The sequence below is a fragment of the Neocloeon triangulifer genome, unplaced genomic scaffold (assembly GCF_031216515.1).
Source record: "Neocloeon triangulifer isolate White Clay Creek 2 clone unplaced genomic scaffold, ASM3121651v1 ptg000022l, whole genome shotgun sequence".
In the NCBI taxonomy this organism is placed as follows: Eukaryota; Metazoa; Arthropoda; class Insecta; order Ephemeroptera; family Baetidae; genus Neocloeon; species Neocloeon triangulifer.
This window is the reverse complement of record NW_026775562.1, coordinates 1,900,418-1,918,180: the sequence shown is the minus strand read 5'-3', so window position 1 is coordinate 1,918,180 and position 17,763 is coordinate 1,900,418. Positions and strand designations below refer to the sequence as shown.

Here is a 17,763-nt window from a genome sequence, read left to right as displayed (position 1 = left end):
TTAAAAGTACCTGCAATGTGATACAACGCATTCATTGGAACAGTACTCGTCCTGCCACTCGGCATTGCTGATGGCGCGGTTGTGGCATCCGGCCCTGATGCAGATCTGCGCAGGTTGCGTGTTCCAGCCCTGGGGAGTGCCGAAGATAAATTTTTGTATTCGTTTGATTAGTGGTGAATGAACTCTTTTGAAATGAAAAAAGAAAATGCTGATTGGGAATTTTATTTGTTAAATAAAAGGAGTTGGCAAAATTGAGAAATAGCATCAAGTCAGCAAATTTTTGTTTGATCAACAGGGGAATGGCCTGAGCTCATTTAAATGGCTGAAAAATTGAATTATATCAAAGGTATAAAAAAATAACTCAAAAATTTTTAACTTTAACATGAGGTTTTAATAAATTTTTCAAGCAAAAAAACAAAATGGTTTTTTCAACATATCAATGCATTTGTTTTAAAATTATTTGCTTTTAAAAATTAAAGAGCTAACTGAAATTTATAAACGTAAGCTTTAAATATCTTCAGAAAAAAGGTAAAAAAGATTGTTTCTATTAATTGAACAAATTAAAAAATTTCCTTTCTGAAAATATTAAAATTGATTGAATTTTGTTTAATTCAAATTTTCAACCGTTCCAAGGGATTTTTTTATTGCAAATTTTAAATATTTTTGTTAACTGACCTGGTTGTCAGGGGGCATCTGACTCTGCTCGAGATGATGGCGTTGCTGCTCGTGGATGTGGAGATGCTCCTGGTGTGCGTATTGCTGCTGCTGCTGAGGGTGGTGGAACATGTCCGGGGCCATGGTGGGCGTGAGGGGCGCCTGGCCCATCATGTCGTGCTGCATCTGCTGCTGCTGCTGGTACTGGTGCCCAGGGTACTGCTGCGCGTACTGCGGCTGCTGAGGGCTGTAGTACATCTGCTGCTGCTGCTGCATCTGCTGCGGCGGCTGCTGCTGCTGCATGGGCGCTGCGTGTGGTGGTTGCACCATGCCCTCAGAGTTGCCCTCCTGAAGAAGGTGAAATTATTCGTTAATAATTTGTCGAAACTTATAAAGATTAAGGAAAAATGGTTGATGGAGAAAAATCCCAAATGAATGTTCTTTAATATGAAAAAGCCAATCATGAGTTATAAATTTTCATAAAATAAATTTTGGTGTGAGAATTTTTGCAGGCTGTTTTAATTTATTATCAGGATTGCAATTTTTGGTTAAAAAAATCAACAACTAAAAATTATGAAAAATGCAGTTTCCTGTTTAAACCAATTCAAAACTATTTAAGCTTCTTCAAAGTGAACCTTATGTCAAATATTTATTAAAAATTGTTATTTTTAGATTTTACAAATGAACATATCACATAATTTTTGCTTTGTATTGCTTTATTTTTAAAAAAGGCTTGCATTAATATATATATTGTCTAAAAATTATGATTATTTTATCCAATAATTGCCAAAATAATTAATTTTTTATTCATCCCAAGTAAATTTTTGAAATTTTTAGTATTTGTTTAATATTAAACTATGATTAGTATGATTCTAAAGTAATTTAAATTAATACCTTTGAAACCAAAGTAGCTCGATAAGCGGCCAAAGCCTTGAGGTACTCCTTTTTCGCCAGCTCCGTTTTCTTTTTGTACACCTAAATTTGAAAATGTCAATAAAATAAATCGATTTCAAGCACAAATCTCACGTTTTTATGCTCCACGTCCAGGGCGTCCCACATACTGGCGACGATCTTGGACACTTCGCCAAAACTCGCGTTCGGATTCTGTCCTTTGATGGCCGCCTGCGTGTCCCTGAAGAACAGCGCGTACGCCGACACAGGCCTGCAAAAAATTTAAAAATAACAATGAATTTCATGACGATTTTATTTCAAAACACAGCGGGACAAGAGATAATAAATCGCACTTTGCAAGCGGAAATAAACAGCCATTATTATTTTTTCCCGAAAAATTAAATTTTTTAATTTTCAATTTTGGCGGAAAAAGAGAGAAGGAAGTGTAATATTCGGTCGCTGGCGCGGCGTACTGTTCGTGAAAGTCGAAAGTTATCCACTTGGTGGATGTGAAAGCAGAACTGCTTTTTATAAATAATGATTTACATCATTGATCTTTGCGAGCCAGTTTTCAGATTTGATTACGTCACAAAAAATGAGCCTCGTACGAGAACGAAGGTCGGACGAAATAATACAAAATGGAAATCCGATTTGCGAGCTCTTGTGTTATTGCATTTCGCCTTGTGTTTCATTTCATCTTTTTCTCCCTCCCTCGTATCAACTGAAAATTTAATTTCCTTTGAATCGTGCGCCCCGCCAGCTTTCTTTGAGCCTTTATGTCCCGGCGTTCGATAAAATGCAACAAACTTGCTCCGTTCAACTCAAAATTTTTAGGTCAACTCGCGAACGGCGCGCAGCAATGCAAAATCGATTTTCTTTATTAATTCCTGGGAAACTCGTTTATTTATTCCTTTTTATATTAATAGCTCTGCAGGGAATGAGAAAAGCAAGAGAAGGAAAACTTTGATGAACGGTCGTGGAAACTTTGTACGCAAAAAAAAGTAATAGAAGGAGCAGCAAAAGAAAAAGGTCTCGATCAAACCGATTCATTGGAAACAAATTGCTTGAACATTTTATAAAAAACAACCTCAAGTAACAATCCATAAATAATTAATCAATTAAATAAAAATTATAATTTCATTTTTGAGCTTTAATAATTTTTGTCCAATCTGTTCGGACAAAACGTTTGTTTCATCGGGGATGTTTCATCAAAAGCTGCTGGATAATAGTGTTTTTTGTTTACAATTTGGTTGGCCATTGTGTACGAAATAAATAAATAATTGAGCTCGCTGGCGCACACAATGGAACGGGAGAGAGAATGCAGCAGTTTCGGAGGGGAATCTGTCAAAAGAGAGGAGAAGGGAGGCTGCGCCAGCAAACAACAGGTATATTATAGGAAAAAAATTATTAAAGTTTGAAGGTAAAGGAAGGTCATCCCGGTCGGACGGTGGGAACCTGCTTTGCTCTTGGGTTTTGTGTGTATATCTAAATTGAAATGAAATCTGGAGCAAATTGATTAAATATTTCATTGGAGCTGCACGAGTGGTGCACAAGAAGAAGTTTTATATGAAAACTTGGCAGAGAGAGAGGGATGGAGGGGGAGAGAAGAGAAGCGGGCGGAATGAGGGGATAAAAGTTTGTTAAGCTTTCTATTTGAGTTTGAGAAACTTTTCCAAGATAAATTACATTTCAAGTTTTAAAAAGAAGCAGTAGAAGTTTGTGTGTATGTGTGGAGGAGCAGGGTGGAGGGCGGGAGGAATCATTTTATTATCCTAGTCGATTATCGAGCTTCGTCCCTGCAAGCGGCCCGGGACGCCTTCAAAAAGATTCAAATTTGCTAGAAAATCGAAATGAAAAGCGACTCATTCCAAAAGCACTTCAGCGATTGCGCAAACCATGCGACATCGTTTCCTTTGAAAGCGCAGTTTCATTACCGAAAAGTTTGAGATTGAAAGTTTTGCGTTCAAATTCTCAAAGGAAATTAATTCATCCTGATTTTCCAAAATTCAGACGTAATAATTTTTCTACTTATTTTCAAGGATCTGTAAAATCTCAGAAAACATAGTTCTGTGCGTGTTGTTTGAAAGTATTTTTGGATAGAAAATTATTTCTCTGCTGAATAAAATTGACTAACTGTTAATTTCTAATGCTTCCTGAGCGGCAGCCATTTGTTGGTGCAACTTCCGCCTAAAATATTTATTTCTGAAAATTGGTTGAATCATCAGGCAGTTATCAGGATTTATAAAATTTTTTTGATTTTTTAAAGTTTCCATAGAGTAACATAGACTAACAAAATTAGCAACTCTTCAGTTAATTAGAGCAAAATATACCCAGAATACAACGATTGAGACACAAATTGAGAAAAAACTGATGATTGAAAATGAAACTTATGCACTTTATCTTTATTCAAAGTAATTTGCTAATTACTTTGTCTTCAAACATTGGAACAATTTAATTATTTTTAAATCATTTATGATTTACATGCTCAAACTGGAGTGTCTGAGAATGAATTATTTAAAAAAGAAAAAATAATAAAAAAAATTATAAAAAAAGAAATAAATTATTAAATAAAAATAAAAACAATAAATAATACATTAAAAAACGTTGCCAAATGAAAATAAATGTGTACCAAAATAAATTGATGATTTTTTATTTATTCTGAATTAATGATGCTTTTACAGATTCGTACCGTCCTTGAATTTAGGAAGAATAATTTCCAAAAATTAAAAAAAAAATAATAATTTTTGTTAAATTTACTGTACAAACTCTTTCCCACCTGATTTTAAAAATCTACTCATCAAGTAATAAATTCAATTTAATTTTGCACTTTCTTGCTTCACCAAAAGCAAAATATTTTAATATCGGAGCTTTCTTCAATTACTAATTTATTTTCTTCTTCTTTCAAATCTACCTGAACCTTCATGTAATTTTCCCTTAAATTAATTGAAAATCGTTTCAATTGAACAGAATGACAAGTTGCATTGCAAATTAAACTGCAACCATTTGTTCAACAAGCTGGCGGAGTGAATGTTGCTGGGAGCGTCGATCGAGTCCGCGTTTCTGCCAGTTGTAGCGGATACAAAAACCGGAATTGAAACAAATGACCGTGAAATCATGCGCGCTCGCGAGATGATATTAATTACTTTTACTCCATAAACGCTGACGCGGCTACTTTTTCAGAAATTTCTCTCTAACGGCACAAATTCTTAATAAGTAACACACACACCGGTCACTCCTCCGGCCGAGACCGACTGTAAAATGCATGCCTGCGCGCGCACTAAATAATAACAATCCGGAGGTTTTCTTCCGCAACAATTGAGCTTAGGTAAAAAATTGCAATTGATATCATAAACAGGTCTTACTTTTGTGGCTCGTTCGGATCTCGTTTCTTCTTCTTCTTCGGCACCTTTGGTTTTTTGGCGTTTTTGCCTATACTGTCAATTGGCTCGGGACTTGGCCTCTTCGGCGCAGTCGTCGCATACTGAAACGTGAAATTAAAAAAAAATTAATTTTCATAGTTTTCATAAATAAGTAAATTTAAAGATCGCAGGCAAAATGAATGAATAAAACAAAATTTGCAGCTTAATTATTACCAAAGGTTATTAAAAAGTTAATAATGTGTTCAAATTATATGAATTGGTAATTGGTACTTAAATGTGAACAATAAATATTAATAATTAAATTTAATGAATAAAGTTATGATGAATATGACAAAAAAGAAAAAAGAAAACTATCTATTCTATTTTTATACATTTCTCATTAACATTTTTGTTTTAATTCTCCTATAAATAAGATGTAATGTGACAAAATACAAAAAGATAAATTTGGTAACGGGTCAGAAAGAGGCGGCAATAAAAAGCTGTTAGCGAAAAGAGAGCCGATTGCCTCATCGAGGTTAGGAGAAAGCTTTTCAGTCGCTTGTTGTCACAACAAGCTGCCATAAAGTAGTGTTCCTTTTCAACATGCTAATGACTGACCATGTTGTTGGCGTTGGGAATGCTGTCGTCGCTGTCCTCGCTCGTGCACAGCTCGCCCTGCTGCGGGGGTGGCTGGCCCTGTTGCTGGGGGTGCTGCTGGGGCGCGGCCGCGTACTGCTGCTGCGGCGATTGCTGCTGCTGTGCCATCAGCAGGGTCTGCTGGCCCATTGGGCTCAGCATTTGCTGCTGTTGCTGCTGCTGCTGCTGGTTCTGCATCGGCTGGTACATTTGGTTGTTGTACTGGGCCACGTTTGCAGGAACACTGTACACCCTGCAAAAATTATAAAAAAAAATTATAAGAAATAAAAGTTTTTGCAGATATTTTGTAAATAACCATCAAAATAATGAGAGAAAAAATTGTAGCATTAAAAGTTGAGAAACTTTCATTATTTGAATTGATTTTCTCTGGTGGTTGGGAGAAATTTGTTTCTTATATTCGATGAAAACATTATTTTTAAGTGTTTGAAGAGCAAACCAAGGTCAATACTTTTATTGATTGTAATAATAACCTTCAAACTGCTTCAAACTACTATCTATACTGCTTTTTCATTACAAAATATGAAAGCTTTTGTTGCAATAAGAAACTCTACTCTATAATGAGATACTTTCGGATTAACTGAAAACCAAATGAGAACAAAGAAGAGCTTTTAGATAAATAATCTGCAGTGCTGCGCACGCATTTATTTAAAAAAGGCTCTAAATTGAAAGAATTTAAAAGATACAAAAAAGTTATTGGAAAGTGTAAAAACGTGCATTATTGGTTGATACATTCTGGTAACTTGGTGAAAATATTGCAAATCTTCATGAAACATTTTATCTGATTTAAAGATATGAAATATTGAAGATATTAGGCCATACCAAGAAAAGTGCCCTTTATCAAAATAATTTTTTATTCTCTTTTTGATATTTTGTTTGTTTAATATTAGTTTAATGATCAATAATTAATTATTATTTAATATAACTCCTGGGGAAAGAGCCATTGCTCCTGGGGAAAGAGCCATCGCTCCTGGGGAAAGAGCCATCGCTCCTGGGGAAAGAACCATCGCTCTTCCAAAATACCCAAGTAATAAAAAAATTTCATATTTTTCAAATTTCAATATGGCCGCCCGAGATACTTAAGGGTTTACTAAAACTGCTGTCAAATTAAAACGAGTGAATATTTTTTACTTTTCTCAGCGGGAAGTTGAAGCTAATAAACCAAGGTATCTTTTATCAGTGGTAACTAAGTTTGTAAATCAAAGGTCATTGACCCTGGCAAAAAGTCTAAAATTAAATTTTTCTGCCCCTTGAAAGTATGCAACCAGAACAAAGATCTGAGATTGTCAAAAGATGCGCGCGCCATGTCTTTTTACGTCAAGCTCTAATTTTTCAAAAAATTTGGTTGAGCCATTGGCGAAATGTTGATAATTAAAAAATTGTCTTCGAATGACTGAATTACGATAATCGAGACCTTTTCTGACGACTGTAAACTTTAAAATTAGTGATATTTTTAAAATATTTTAGTCCCTATTGATGAGTTTTGATGCATCCTATCCAAAACTAATGATATTAAAAAAAAATTTGGTCGTTGTTGATATACACTTTAATATTTGTTAAATGGTTATAATGAATTAACTAATAGTCTTGGAAATAATGGTTATATTGGATTTTTTGGCAAAAATGATGAGGAAAAACAGTTTCAATAGTTATTAAATTTTTTCTTTTATCTTATTTTTGAGGGTAATGATTTTTAGCATAATAGTTTTTCATTGTGATTTACAACTTATTTAAGTGAAAGTGTTTTCATTTCTGATTCGTTTTTTATTTTTAGAAATTAAACACCTAGCTGGCGGACGGGACGCGTTTTGTGACTGCCAAACATGATGTGCAACAAGCCCTAAAACAGGCTCGTCCACATTCTGCCTTACGAGGCCACCCGAGTGTGTCTGCAGCCGATCAGGGGCATGGAAGGCTCGGACTACATCAAAGCCAGTTTCATCGACGGATACAAGTACCGCGCTGCGTACATTGCGACGCTGATTTTTCGGACCCCTTTTGAGAAAACCAAAACTTTTCCGGAAAGGCATGTGCAATACATCATTCGATTGGGCACATCAAGTAGATGCTAAAAATAAATTTTTATCAAAATCGGATTATTTTCCAATTTTCAGGGCAATTTGAATTTTAAAATATTTTTAATTCATGAAAATTGCCCTAAAAATTGGAAAAATGATCCGATTTTCATATAACAACACCTTAATTCTCTCTGTTAAGAAACTCAGAACGAAGATCAGAACGGCGCTCCTGAGGAGCCGGCGCTCCTCGGGAAAGAGCCATCGCTCCTCGGGAAAGAGCCATCGCTCCTCGGGAAAGAGCCATCGCTCCTCGGGAAAGAGCCATCGCTCTTGGGGAATGAGCCATCGCTCTTCCAAAAATACCCAAGTAATAAAAAAATTTCATTTTTGTCAAATTTCAATATGGCCGCAGGAGATACTTAAGGGTTTACTAAAACTGCTGTCAAATTAAAACGTGTGAATTTTTTTTACTTTTATCTGCGGGAATTTGAAGCTAATAAACCAAGGTATCTTTAATCAGTGGTAACAAAGTTCGTAATTCAAAGGTCATTGACCCTGGCAAAAGGTCAAAAATTAAATTTTTCTGCCCCTTGAAAGTATGCAACCAGAACAAAGATCTGAGATTGTCAAAAGATGCGTGCGCCATGTCTTTTTACGTCAAGCTCTAAATTTTCAAAAAATTTGGTTGAGCCATTCAAGAAATTCAAATGTTTCATCATAAATTTTTCTAATTTTCAAAAAAAATTAGGAAAAATGTTTCCATTACTGGCCAAACGAACGGTCCGTGCGCTACGATTGCTTAGTGGTGGACCCAATTGCTGAGTACAACATGCCCCAGTACATTCTGAGAGAATTCAAAGTATTTGCTTTCCCTTAAAAAATTTAAATATAAAATTAATTTAATTAGATAACTGATTCGAGAGACGGGCAGTCGCGGACGATTCGTCAGTTCCAGTTTGTGGACTGGCCAGAGCAAGGCGTTCCCAAATTTCCCACATGCGCAAATTTTGAGGACGCAGAGAACAGTGATGGTCCAAACGGAGGTAAGGAAACTCATAATTTAATGAATTTGAGTAATTTTACATATTTAGCTAATTCAATTTATAAAGCATAGAATGGAATTATTTGCCAAAATTAAATTATTAAAGGATTCAATAAATAAATCAAATAAATGATTTTAAGTTATAATTTAATACTAAATTCTTATTTTTTTAAACTCAGGAATTATCTTTCTTCAATTTTAGCTCCATTTTTTCCGGCTAAAATTTTTAAAAATTTGTCCCTTTTTCCTCCATCGCTCCTCGGGAAAGAGCCATTGCTCCTTGGGCTCCTTTTATGGAAAAATTCATAATTTGCTTTTTTCCAGACTGAAGACCAGTATATTTTTACTAACGACGCTCTGCTTGAGCACTTCAGTAACGGCAACTCCGAAGTTCCCGCACAAAGTCTGCACTCTCACTTGCAAAGACTGCTCATAGCTCCAATCGCACCTGATCAACCCACAGGAATGGAGCTTGAATTTAAGGTAAAAAAAAAATGACTAAATCTTAGTTCAATTAAATTAAATTAATATAATTTAAGGTCTAAAAAATGAATTTTAAATGATGTGTAGAAGTTACGAAAAGATTACAGATGATAACTTTGATACATTTATAATAATGTCTTTTTCTTAATATTTGTTAAATTGCTATAATGAATTAACAATTTAATACCAGTTTCAATTTATTTTCTGACAATGAGCTAAACAATGAAAAAGTGTTTCAAATTAAAGTTCATGAAACAAAATTAAAAAATTTAGATTTTTGTTCCGACGGAACGAGAAGAAATTATTACAATAATAATAATTTTCCCCTAACATAATTTCACTTTAAAAAATATATATTTTTGAACTTATCTAAAATACACGAAATTAACATTCTTCAATCTGTCATAATTAACTAGTGACTTAAGTAAACAGACTTTTATACTTACTGAGAGGTTTGGGGCTCTTCGCTCATGTAAATCTGGTTGTTGTAGTTGTTGGGCTCCATCGTGTGCATGGACATCTGCGAAACGAAAACAAACAAATTGAAAACGAAGGTAGGCCAATCAGTCGGCGGCGAGCGGAAATCGGGAAATGGCCAAACTAATTCGCAATCAAGCGCCGGCAAGTCAATGGCTCATTTCCGTTCTTGACAACGAGGGACGCCTTACTCGCAATTTAACAAAGGATTGATTGAGCCGCACCGAGAGAGAGCGACAGGATGCGATCGTGTTTTCTACACAAAGAAAATAATATCCATCTCGCCGGCGCGGATGAAGATAATCTGCCGGGAATGTCAGTGCGATTAAAACACTCTTGATAAGCCGCCGCCGCGCACTTGGAAGAAATTAAAAGGCAACCTTGCGGGCCTATCTTATCACGACGGAAAATAGATCAACTTGGGTGGGAGTTTGTATAATCAGTGTGAGCGCAATCGAGGCACATTTATGTAATTTTATACATGAATTTCAAGTTGCAATTAAAATTTTTAATAAAAACCGAAAAAAGAACAAAATTCTGACAAAATAGTTAAATTATGATCAATATGTGTGGAAGAAATTTTTCAGATAAAAATAAACGTCTTGGGATATGTTAAAAATTAATTTCTTTAAACTTGGACCATTGCATTGATATTAATTTCAGTTTTTAATTTGTCGCAGATTGATTTATAAAAATTTTAATTAGAATATTTTTACCAAAATGAAGGATACAATTTAATGTGCCTGTAATTTAAATATTCAGCTGCAAATTGAACAAAATGCAAAAAGTTTGACGTTCTCACCTGATGGTTTTGGCTAGGCTGGTACGAGTTTTGCATGGTCATCTCCCCCTGGGAGACGAGCGGCGCTGAGGAAATCATGTTGTGGATTTCAAAACCCTCGTCTCCAAAGCTGGGTGTGTGAAAGGGCTGCAATCAGATAGAAAAGTTTGATTATCTTCTGAAATTTGTGCATAAAAAAATTAAGGAAACTGAACAGGTCAAAGATGACTTCAGGTCATTGACCTGACATTTGAACTTGATAAATTTGCTTTGATTAGGAAAAGATTGATTTAAAAATGACAGATTTTGTAGCAACTTTGACACCATCAATCATATTTTATTTTTGAATTAGTTTTCCTCTTGTTTGTTTTTGTCAATCTATACAAATTTAAAAATATCATTTGCATACACTATAAACCCTGACAAGGGCAAAACATAATATGTATGATTTTATTCTCTTCTCATTCGATTAAAACCTTTGACTTCAAAATTTCTGATTTTTTTTTTTTTATTTTAAATTTAAATTTAATTTTATATTTATATAAGTTTTTTCACTTTTTTTTTAATACTCACAGAGAAATGAAATTACAGTTTTTCTTTTGGATGAAAAAATTAGTCGATTTGTGGTGAAATTTGAATAAACGAAAATCTGAGCGTGACAGCGGATTTTAAAAGCAACGACGTTTCGATTGTCACTTTAATGGCCGCGAATTCCTCTTGTTGCCGAGAGGATAATGGGGTATTTTGCTGCTTTACAAGAGCCTCCTCTCATAAACGGCATCGCGATGCGAAAGAGAATAAGATGACGGATCAATAAATTTGGCCAAAGTGTAGTTTCTCCTCTGCCAAACGGAGACGGATGGATATGCTATACATGTGCATACCATTTTCGGGGCGGAAAAACGAACGAAGGGGGTGAAAGAGTGAATTTTGCATACATATACATGCTTGTGTATCTTGCAAGGGGCATATCGATTGTTGGCGAAAGCACACCGCGAGCAGAGGGGCTCGAGGGGGTCCCGCGGTAAAGGGTGGGGGCCGCAGAAAATTTCATATTGTGAAGAGAGAGCTTTTCCAAAAGGGAGATGCAAATAAAAAGAGAGCTCTCTCGTTCGCATTCAGTGCAGCGCCGACCGAGAGTGTTTATTTTGAGTACAGTCCTCCACACAAATAGAATATTATGTATGCACACACTAAAGCATTTACTCAGCTTGCTCGTTCTTAATGGGAATTTGCGTATGCCGACCGCGTTTTCAAAACGGATTTGTAATGATATTATAAATCAAACGCGCCGTGACAACCAGATTGGCGCTGCATTCAAGAAACTGCAGCCAAATCAATTTAAAATTATAAAATGTTGGCACTGAATTTCAATTACAAAGTATGGCAAGTCTCGAGCAAGAAAAATTAGATTTATTTTAAAATTTGTCGAAAAAAGAGCATTTTTTTTTAAAATTATGCGGGAATGTATTTAGAGGAAGACAAAAGTGCTGCAAAACAATTATCTTATCTAATCTTATGACTTCAGCTCTCATCACAAGTCTAAATTTGAAAAAAATAATAAAAACCATCTAATTCTATCTAAAGCACTTGATTTTGCAGCAAAAATTGAATATTATTTATGACCTGAAAATAAATATTTTTCTTTAATTAATTCTATTTTCTTCTCGGAAAAAGAAGTTTCAGTCTCATTTTATAGCATTAAATCTTGTGAATCCATTCGAAAACAAAATTTTCTTTGCATTTGCAAATACAAATGTCTAAATTTTGGATTTTTATTAAGATTCAAGTTTCTTTGTAAATGGAAGAATGAACTTCCAAAAGAGCCAAAACTATCTATTTGATGAGAAAATGTCTTGTAAAATGATACAAACACAAATGGGGAATCAAAAATTTTAGTCAGTTTAAAATTCACTAATTGTAAGTTGCAAAAATCTTTAGAATGGATTAAAAAAATCAGCATAAATGAAATCAAATTTGTATAATCTTCATAATGCTCCTTTTAAAGCACTCGAAAGCACTTTTACAAATTATTTTTTAATGGCCTTTAGTAAAAGTTGTTCTTAATCCAGCCTTGCTGTTAATCCGACCAACTACTAAAAACCAATTATTCTTTTATAATTTTATTTTTAAGTAAAAGAATGTTGGAATAAGCCTTTGAATTTACATGCAAAATTAAACGACTACAGTAATAGATCAAAAACAGGATTTAACTAACTTTTTCTGAGCTTTCTCTGACATGAAAATGTCATTTAAAAAAAACGTGATTTTTGGGAAATTTCAAAAGAAATGTAATGAGATAATCGGCGAGTTATGTGGCCGATTATTGTGTTGTTCTGCAGTTAAATAAGCAAGTATTGATTGGCGAACTAAAAACGCCGGCTTTTGTCGCGTAATTGGATTGAATAATGCCATCGGCGGAAAACGAGGTCGCCAAACTGATTAGGGAAAGCAGAGAGCTTGGACTGCGAGAGAGGTGCGTCCCTCAGCCGGGAAAGCAAAATAGCTCTGCTTTTGACGCACGCCACACAATTTGAAATGAAAATGCAATTTCTCACAGAGACGCTCGCAGCGCGGCGAAAAACTTTCTCATTATTTCCCTGCAAGAGAGAGAAAGAAAGAGGAGATGCGGAAAATTGTCTCTGCAGAATTTCCTGCGCTCCCCTGGCTGCGTTTCATCCGATTGACGTTAATGTGTTGCGGAATGTTTAGAATTGATCTCAAAGGGTAATAATAATTGAATCAGAGAAACACAAAAGCCTCTGGTATGAAATTCTTGCCAGCAGTGGTATATTATGAATTTTTCAGCTTGAATTGACATTTATTAAAAACCTCCCCTTTGTTTTGAAAGATTTACATAATAACCAAAGATTAAACATTTTTTTTTTAAGCAAAAAAAATTGATTTAAAGATAAAAAAAGACAGATAAGAGATTCCAACTTTGAAACCTTAAAAATTCCAAACAATCACATGTATCAGACAAAATTTTTCAAGAGCCAAAACATTTGTCTTGTATAATTCAGCTTCTAAAACTTAAAATTATTTACAACTTAAACCAAAAAATTTTAAGTACAAGCATTTTTGTTTTAATGTCTTTCAGGTTTTTTCTAACCTATTTTTTAAACAGCTAATAAAAGATGTGTTCAGAAAATAATTTTTGTAAAAATCTCATAACGTTAATTTAAAAATTTCTCCATAAAAAAAAAACATTAAAGGATAAAAACTGAGAGAAAAAAAAACAAAATTTACTGTTGAAAACTAGAAAGTTTTTAATCTAGCACAAACCTCTTATATTCATATTCACTTTCAATGTTGAAAAATATAAATTAAATCACATTTAAATGCATTGAAATATACAGTGACGTAAATGAGTTGATAGCAAATTTTGAATACATTGTACTAGTTTTCGATAAGAAATGTCCAGTTTTATCTAAGAAATTGGCATTTGGAGGAGACGATCATGGAAGTGAGGAAAATGGGCTTTGTCGTCGTTGAAAGTTTGTTTTTTATTCAATAAAAAATACCACTTTTGGTCACGGTATGCAAAACTGTTTCATGAGCCACTGATGAGCAAGAACAAAAATAAAATATCTATAAAATTGAAAAAAAAAAACTTATTAATATTTTTGAATTAATTTATAGTTAATTTTAAGATTTAAAGTGTCTTTTTATTCAATTTTATTTTGACCGAGATCAAAACTGGTAGAGCCATTTGTTATTAGATGAAAAAATCCCCGTTTTCTTCACTTCCAAAAAATGTCATGTTTTAAAATTTGAAACTGAACATAATAAATTGATAGTGTCAATAAAATCCTGAATTATTGATATTTAAATTTGATTTCTCCAGTCAGATTCAGATGAATACCAAGTTTAGTTTTTCTACTTTAATTCTAAACACAAATTTTTTTATTGATTACATAATTTGAGAGGTTATTTGGTCTATAAACTTTATCAGTCCTTCATTACTTGATATTAAAAATCTGATATGTAAATAATTTCCCCAAGGCTAGATAAGAAATAATGGCCTGCTTTTCACAACACGTCAATTTTCGAGGCACAAACAGAGAGAGGACACGGGACGTATATATTTAATACTTAATACGATTCCATCCATCTGCGCGCAAACTCAAATAAGCTCGTAATTGGATTTTGAGTTGAAAGCTAATTCGCAGAATCGCGACTTTTCCGTTGCGAGATGAGATGTTTCTCAAATAATAATAAAAGCTTTCGCTTTGAACTCGACGAGAGCGGATTTTCCGCACATAAAACTGATTTGAAATATTTTTTGGAGCGGCGAAAATCGATATTGAGAGGGGCACGAGTTAGTTCTTTTCTCATTTCGCAGCGAATTCAAGCGTCGTGCCCTCTCTGAAATTCCAAGTTCTGCATCAGTGAGCAGCCGACGTGTATTTTATATACACACAATTTTATTGCGCTTGAATTCCCCTAAAAAGCTCCATTTCTATACTCGTGTACATGTGCATGTAATAACTTGCTTTTACTGCATGTAAATTGCGAAAAAAAAGCAACAACGTGAAACACGAGCCTCGGCGTTTTGTTATCCCTGATGTTATTGTTATCCCCAGCAACTCTGTTTATTTATAAAAGACAAAAATTTAAGAGGGATTGGTTTTCCATTTGCGAATTAACTTCTCTTCTGAGATAAATTAATGATAATAAAAAAATTGGCCGTCCTTTTAATTTTAAGCGTTCTTTTCCTGCACTGTTAATTAGCTAACAACGCTTATGCACGTTGTCATTAGGCATTGTTAAGCCATTACGCGAGCCAATAAAAAATAAAAAGGCTGCCCGAGGAGTAAAAAAAGAAAAAAAATGAAAAAGCGATGTATTTTTCCACGGCCACCACAACAAGTGGGGAAGATAAGGCAGCAGCAGCAGCAGAGACCGGCCGAAAGGGAGGGGAAACTCTATAACTGTTTGTTATATTAAGATAAAGGTACAGGTGTATTCAAAAATTGTTTTATGGCAGCCATTAGCTTTATTATTGTGGGCTCCGCGCGCAGTGGGAGAGAGAAAGAAAGAAAGACTGAGGGAATTACATAAAGTAAATGAGTGCATGTCAATAGACGCAGAGTACAACAAAAAAACACGCAAGAGTATAAAAATATATTGGAATGGTTATGGATTGGATATGCAAATTTCATAACTCTTTTGCAAACAAATGCGGAACAATCGTTTTGGAAACGATAAAACTTTTATTTATAGCTGCTCTATAATTCAATTCAATTTTTGTCGGAGAAAAATGAACTGATTGAATTAGAGCAATTAGATTGAAATATTAATTAACTTTCAGAGAATGAAAATGATAAAAAATGCAAACCAGAAGGAAATAAATATTCATTTTAGGCGATTCTAGGTTACATTTCTTTGCTAAATTTGTAATTTGAAAGATGAGTTATTGATTTGCCAAATATTTATTTCCAAATTTTCACATAAAACGATTTTCTGCAGGCCAATTCAAAAAATATAATTTGTTGTATTTTTAGAAAAGGAATCTTTGAATTTCTAAAAATTCTAGAACTTCCCTGGAAGGAGATTTATTTCAAATAGATCAAAACTATTAAGAATAAGCCAATTACAAGCAAAATCGTGATCCTGAATTGTTAGGAACTTTCATGATGAAAAGCTTGAATTTCTATAAAATACGTGAATCTTCAAAAACAGGTACGTGGGGATTTTAATTATCATTTTAAATCAAAAGGAAATTCTTTTAAATCCTTGATAATAATTGGATTTTTTGATAAATGACCAAAATTTAGAATTAACTTAAAATTGACATCAAAGTTTTGCGCGTTTCTGCTTGATTAAAATGACTGATTTTTTTATGCTTGTGAAACGGCTAATTATTCTGGAAATTCAGCCTCTTTCTTCGAGGTCAAAACTCAGACGTAGAAAAGCTTCGGAGTGATTTACAGCGACAATGAATAAACACGCACACATTTAGGGCTCTTATCGCGGGCACACACCGGCCAAATTTATAAGATTTAACGCAATTATACACACAGCTCTGTTTGAATTGAGCGTCACGTATATTTATCACAATGCAAATGTTTGTGCTCGGCCTCTAATTAAAATTGATGATAATTGCGCAGCCTTGGCAACACAAATTTTGAGCGAAAATTCTAAATCGGGCAAAGAGAATTAAAACCCTCTTGCAATGATTGGTCTAATTAGCGTCTGATCAAGTGCCAATTGACCTGTCCGTCAAAATGTTTGTGATGGGGAGAGAGAAGGACTTACCGGGTCAGTCATGTGGGGGCTGCAATCAAGGTTTCCTAAGGTAGACGCAATGCTAATATCTTCTCCGTTCTGCAAAAACAAGAAGGAAAATATTATTCATTTCAATTTTTATGATTTTTGCTATTTTTTGAAAATCCAGATTGAAACGTTTTTAGAAATTTATTGTTCGGATGAAAATCAGCTTCCATATATATCCGGTTAAGCAAAGATGGCTGCCGCTCAGGATATTTTGCAGGCTAATAACTCTGTCATTTTAATTTGAAAATAATATTATAAAAAGAGGATTGAATTATGACAAAAGTATTTTAAATATGGACTTATGATTTTCTGAATGTTTTATGCCCTTTAATTGGTTGTTAATTTTGTAATTTTTTTTAAATATATATATTTTAGTGAATCAGTCATTAAAATTTTGAAGTTGAGATAAAAAAGAGTTTAGGAAAATAATAATGCTTTTGTTTTTTCCACTGATAACGTGGCCTTGCAGCTGTATAATTGTAATTATTTTTTTATCACAATTTCCGAGTTATCATTTGCGGGAAGTGGTCGGACAGTGTGTCCTTCCCCCCGCATATAAACACAGTCGATAGGACACACTATAACTTTCCCACACTATCCGAATAAAATTAATACAAGTTGTTTGAGCAGGATATATTCAGCAGCATATTTGTGTCAAAAGGAACGGGTCCTTTTTTGCATGCGCGAACTGCATTTTCAATCAATAATCTTTCTTTATGGCAGCACTTGGCGACGCGAGATTGAGAAAGCAGATGTCATTTCACTCCAAAACATATTCAACAACAATCCTTTCCCAAAACTCGCAGAGAAAATAAATATAAATTTTACTCGTCGGCGGAGGTTGTAAAGGTCGAAAGGAAGTGCCGAGCCGCGAGATTTATATTTTCTCTGCGAGTGAACGGCCACTTCAAGGCCCTTTGCCGGAGAGCAATTCCCAAAGTCAGGTCGTGCTGAATCTCGGTGCATTCCACTTGACTCGAACAATTTTTAATACAAAATTGAAAAAGACGTAATTTCAAAACCTTCAAAACTGTGCAAACATAAATATTTTTTTTTTTTGATGTGTTATAGAAACTTGTTGTATCAAGGTGGTGTACTTTCTAATGTAGCAAAAAGCTTTTGGTT

At 34.2% G+C, this 17,763-nt stretch overlaps 1 protein-coding gene across 3 annotated transcripts in view; it reads right to left on the bottom strand.

Annotated features, from left to right (window-relative positions):
* Positions 1–17,763, bottom strand: part of LOC132204721 (thymocyte selection-associated high mobility group box protein TOX-like) — a 28,029-nt gene that overhangs the window by 1,344 nt on the left and 8,922 nt on the right. For 2 of the 3 annotated variants that reach the window (XM_059633421.1, XM_059633420.1), the window contains exons 2-10: positions 16,621–16,689; positions 10,381–10,506; positions 9,548–9,621; positions 5,523–5,793; positions 4,908–5,026; positions 1,681–1,816; positions 1,549–1,629; positions 676–1,002; positions 11–129 (exon numbers count right to left, since the gene is read on the bottom strand). In XM_059633421.1, coding sequence (XP_059489404.1) covers positions 11–129; positions 676–1,002; positions 1,549–1,629; positions 1,681–1,816; positions 4,908–5,026; positions 5,523–5,793; positions 9,548–9,621; positions 10,381–10,506; positions 16,621–16,689 — 1,322 coding nt within the window. Of the gene's footprint in view, positions 1–10; positions 130–675; positions 1,003–1,548; positions 1,630–1,680; positions 1,817–4,907; positions 5,027–5,522; positions 5,794–9,547; positions 9,622–9,769; positions 9,906–10,380; positions 10,507–16,620; positions 16,690–17,763 lie in introns of those variants that run through there. The other variant, XM_059633422.1, reaches the window with a different exon arrangement.